General features: G+C 54.9%; 1 protein-coding gene across 1 annotated transcript; it reads left to right on the top strand.

Moving 5' to 3' along the window:
- The first annotated feature begins 861 nt into the window (after nucleotides 1-861).
- On the top strand, nucleotides 862-3684 carry LOC149352334 (uncharacterized). Its single transcript, XM_089581498.1, has one exon. The coding sequence runs from the start codon at nucleotides 973-975 to the stop codon at nucleotides 2029-2031; it is 1059 nt and encodes a 352-aa protein (XP_089437624.1). The 5' UTR covers nucleotides 862-972; the 3' UTR covers nucleotides 2032-3684.
- The last annotated feature ends 1385 nt before the right edge of the window (nucleotides 3685-5069 follow it).

Raw genomic sequence — 5069 nt, 5'->3', positions numbered from 1 at the left:
TACAGGTGTCACTCTACATCTTTGCTCCAGTGGAAGTCATGAAGGTCTTCTGTTACGACATAATACTGATGGCGCACATCTGGATCACAGTGGCAAATGGGCGAACACGTTTTCGGTGAACGGAACATTACGCTGAAAAATACGGAAAATCTGATACAGACCTCGTTGTAAAAGGCGTTGCACCAAAATTACTCCACACGTGCTGAGTTACAGGCTTTCAACACTTAAATGTGAAATCTAAATTTTACTGCAGTAAGAAAGTATACGGTAGTCGCTGCCTTGCGTCAGTCAAATGAGTGGCCAAAAAAAAAAAGCATAATGAAAAGGAAACAGCCGTGCGAGTGGCGTCTTATTCATCTTAGCACGTCTAGTGCGGTCTCTCGGCTTTCGCAGGGCGCTGGAATCGTGGCTTTGGCGGTCGCCGCACGAAGAATCAGCGCTGGCCGGAGCTTTCGGCCAGACCGAAACGCCAATCAGGCGCCCCGCGGAGGGTAGCAGCTGTATGGCTTGGGGGGGCGAGTTCAGCGCACCCGGCTGACGAGAGAGCCCCTGACGGACAAGGTCGGGGCGCTAAAAGCGGCGGCACTGCGCTCACGTTGGCTGCGGCAGCCAAGGGCGCTGCATCTCACCAGCGTCGTCCCGCGGCTGCCGGACTGCGCGAGCGGGTTCCCCGTTGCCCACCCGCCGAAAACGGGCCGACACGTTTTCTGGAACTGCTATCAAGCCGCGGAGCACAAGACAAACAAGAATGCCGCGAAGCAAGACGCCGTGGAAACAAGTTGCGCCGTCCAGCCGGCAGTATCCATTTAAAGCAGCTGCCCCGAGGGGGTTCGGCGCTCAGTAGGTCAGCGGCACAGCAGCGCCGAGGAGGAGGCTCACCCTCGCGCCGTGGTGAGGAGGAGCCGCTCGCCTGGCCGCCGGAGCTTCTCCGCGGCCTTCATTGACGCCGCCGGCACGGACCATGCGGCCACGATGATCCTGCAGAGGAATGTGTTCAGGCTCGAGCTGCTCGCTCGGGTGCCGCCGGCGCCGAAAGCCCCGTCCGACGAAGACTGCCTACATATGGCTAAGAAGGCAGCCAGGAGCATCGACGAAGGGCCCCTGTTCCTGCTGCTTGTCGACGGCGCCAAAGTGAAGTCGAGGAGCGAGCAGACCTCCTCGGCGCAGGTCAGGAACCACGGCACGCTGCTCACCTGCCTCTTCGACCCCGAGGAGCCCCGCGTGGTGACCACCATCTTCCTCCTGGACGCGGACGACGACAGCGGTGACAGGAAGAAAGAAGTGGCCGTCTGGCGCGCCGCCACTGAAGAGGAAGCGCGGGCGCTGTGCAACTTCAAGGACCCCTTGCCCGAAAATGAGTCGCTGAGCAGCTCGCCGAGTGACACCCTGTCTTCCCTAAATTCTCTCTCCTCGACGGGCTCCTCGGACAGCCTCAAGGCCAGCTCCGGCCGCCAAGTCCTGGTGGCTGCGAGTCGAAGCGCGTCCCGCGACAGGCGAGCCGACTCCAGGCAGCGTGAGGCGCCCAAGGTGCTACCGCCGCCACCCGGCGAACAGGAACGCTCCGGCCGCAAGTCCGACAGCTCGAGGAAGGAGTCTTCGCGAAAGCTACCACACCTGTGGACCGCGGCGGCCAATTCCTTGAAGCGTGCCCCCCAGATCTTGGTGCGTCCGGCTGGAAACCAGGCTCTTCAGCCAGGCCCCTCGTCTTGGATGCGATGGTCACCGCCACGTGTGCCGGTCATGTGCTTCCAGCCCTTCAATCGTCCTCTGGTCAACCAGGACGGCAGGGGTTTCCGTCCTAACATCCCTGCCCAACTGCCACACCACGCCAAGGGCAGCTCGCGGAACTCGGCAGCCCTGCTACACTCGCCCCAGCGCTCCATGCTCCGCTCGGGCTCGCTGAGCAGCCAGGAGTCCGGCGGTTCCGACAACGAAGGCCATCACCAAGCGACCGAATTCGACCACCACTCGAGGCACCGCTCGAAGAAGGTGGTAACGTTCAACTACATGACCAAAGTGCAGTTCATGTAGAGGCCAATGTGCGTGACTGTGCAGAATGTGTGCGAGTTTGTAAAGGCGTCTGACCCGGTATAAAGAACTACGGCCCATCCTTCGATGACCGCGGTGTACCTCTCCAGCGCACCCCCTTCAGCCGCGCAAGATCCGTGTCCCGCCACTGAGGCCGTAGCGGTGTGCGGCGACGCGGCGGCCCCGATCGGCCAGCACCTTCGTCGTGAACTCCAAGCCCCGCCAGCTGCGTTGACCAGTCCGACGGATTCTCCAAATCTTCCACGGACAGTTTGGAAGATTGCGGAAGAAGCAGGATTTCTTCGGCCAAGTTACGCAGACTGTCGCGCGCCTTGAGACGCGAGCAGAGATATTCAAGATTCGTGGATACTGACGTCTAACGGTAAACGCTCCTCCCCTGGTTTTTGCGCTTGGATAGCACGAAACGTAGCTTCGGAAATGACGCACTGGACCCCAGTGGCCTACGCAGGACGGCAGTGCAGTGCAAAATCCAGTAAGTCTCCCCCTCTTTTACAATTGCGTCAGACGTGCTGTCGCGGTTACCACGCGTAAGAAAAATGGCAAGCACAGCTGCTATTATTCTTGCAAAGTGGTGACGCAGTAATTACTCCATTTATTACTTGCGCTGCTGTTGTCTGTCTCTTGAGTAAATGAATGACAATAGTTGAGTCAGGCGACCGACAGCATGCCTGTATGCCCCTCTTAGTCCGCTCCGCAGGCTCGTCGAAAACGACAGCGCCTGCGCGAATTCGCCTCTGGCATGTAGTCCATCAAGGCCCTGCGTACGCCACTTCAAAATGTTTATGACGAAGTGACAGGCCACCGTTCATTCCTTTCATTATTTGTATCTTTAAGAGGACGGATGCATGTACGCGCTAGGCTGTTTAACTCCCGAAAGGGACATAGCGTCGTCCCGTAGCTATAGGGGGCATTCACACCGCCCGTCATTTTTTCTGATAACGCGGAAGTATAGACAGTAAAGTCCTGTCTAGTTCGCAGCACGCTTACCACCTGTTTCCAATATGTGCAAGTGCTGCGGCTCCCCTGAGCGAACCTCCAAACTCTGGTTGCGGTAACTTAATATAAATGCCCATATTTGTTTTTTCTTCTGTTATTGCCGCGTTTCATGGAACAATCAGGCCAGTCAGGATGGGTAAGTCACCAGGAAATGAGTACATCATTTTCAGTGAGTGTTGTGGCAGTGGTCACAGCGAAAGACGTATGAGAATGAATCGCTGCCGGAGCGCTATAGCCATGGGACAACACTATTGACAGCCTTTGCGGCGAGAAAGAGTTTAGCGCGCATTATGCCCTGTTCCTCCCATCCTTCCCAGCACATCATCTGCTTAGTAAATCCACAAGAGTAAGGCTCATCTCTTTACTCTGTACATACGTGAGTCCCGCCTCCTAATGGCCACTCCAAGCCATGTTAGACCCTCTATGGTTGCAGTACGGGAGCCAGCAAGCGTCCAAGCCGGCGCTCGCTTAACGTGAACGTAGTGCGCCTCGACGCCGCCTAACGGTGCCGCAGCAGTGCAAGTGACGTGACATTGAAGTAGAAAGTGACTGTGGCCACTCTAAGCATCGCGTCATTTCACCCTGTATAAAAACTGTAGCTAAAGATATTCAATAAAGTTTATCGCATTGAAAAAAAAATGACGTCTTTCTTTTTGCTCTCAGCGCTTTCAAGGACTACATCGAGAGCAGCGCATTTTGAAACCAGGCATGAAACCGCACCCAGGTTCCTTCGTGTATTGTCTATTTTCATGCTGACAGAGCTAACTCGAGCCGTAACAGCAGGCTGATGGTCGGTGTATTCTAAGGTGCAAAATTTTCAGCCAGGGAAACTCGGATTGGGCGGTTTCCTTTTTCTGCAACAGCTATGGCGATGTTTTGACCACAGGTATAGCATCAAATAGTTTGTTTGCTCCCCCACATGGGAGGCTATAGGTTCATTTCTGCAGTGTTAACTTTCCCAGGGACCGCTTCGCAAACGCGCGAACGTTAATCGGAGTCATCGCGTAGCCGACTTTCCGTTTCGCATGTACTTCATTTCTTTTATTCCCACTCGAATGAGAATACAGTTGTTTTTTTTAAGCCTGAGGTAATTGCGTGGAGAGCAGGCCAAGTGTAACATGTGCATTTGACCAGTAAGAAAAGCCTGTAACCACAAAAACGGCGCGCAAGTGGCTCAGGTGCGCGTTTATTCAGGAACCGGTGGGCTGCCAAGCCTGTCGTACATGCAGTGGGTGCATTGGTTCAGGGTGCTCCGTATCTTGCATGGCGCTGATGACAGTGCCGGTCAAGTTGTGTATCGATAGCCTCAAGAATGTTTCCACGATATCGACACGTTCTTGGATAATTGGCTGACTACTTTCTAGCAGACATGTTCTGAGTGAATTTGAACTACTCGAGCAGTGAACCTATAGTGCCGACTCGCTCTTTCCAGAAGTAATCGAGCACTGCTAACGAGGAAGCTTGCAAAAACGTGGTGGCGAAGCTGTTAAACGCTTTGCGGTTCCTAGCACGTGGGTCACAAAAGTGCCGCCTTTTTGCACCCAGCTACACCTTCTTACCATTCGTTAAACAGACTGCGCAAGGAAAGGAGGGATAGGTTATAAGAATCACACTATCTACGACGTCGCTGATGAAAAAAAAAACATATTTCAGACCTCGTCTGACGTACCTGTATGCTATGCCCGTTTGCGCACAAAGGCCCCATGCTCGACGTGTGGGTGTTATTATTATGCGGTGAAACTTACTGCCGGCATGTGTCGTGGGGTAAAGGCCCAAGAGCAAAGGAAAACGCGCGTCTTGATCCAAACTGCATGCGGAAAGAACAAAACGACTGGAAAGACAGCGAAGCGCATGCATGTCGTAATGCGCGTGACAGTTTCTTCCAGTCTTGTTTCCCATTCGTGTTTTCTACTTCTCCAACCTTCTCTACGGAGTAGTGGCCGCGGGCAGCTGGCCGGCACGCGCGGGTGAGGGTCGGCCTCTCTTCACTCGCCCGTCCCGCCCTGCCTGGGCTGGCTGTTGTT

Source organism: Amblyomma mixtum, chromosome 3 (genome assembly GCF_055824585.1).
Source record: "Amblyomma mixtum isolate Tamu chromosome 3, ASM5582458v1, whole genome shotgun sequence".
NCBI lineage: Eukaryota > Metazoa > Arthropoda > Arachnida > Ixodida > Ixodidae > Amblyomma > Amblyomma mixtum.
Note: the sequence above shows the minus strand (reverse complement) of the source record. Positions and strands in the feature narration are given on the sequence as shown.

Coding starts and splice junctions, on each gene's coding strand:
- LOC149352334 (XM_089581498.1), top strand. CDS start 973: ATGATCCTGCAGAGGAATGTGTTCAGGCTCGAGCTGCTCGCTCGGGTG.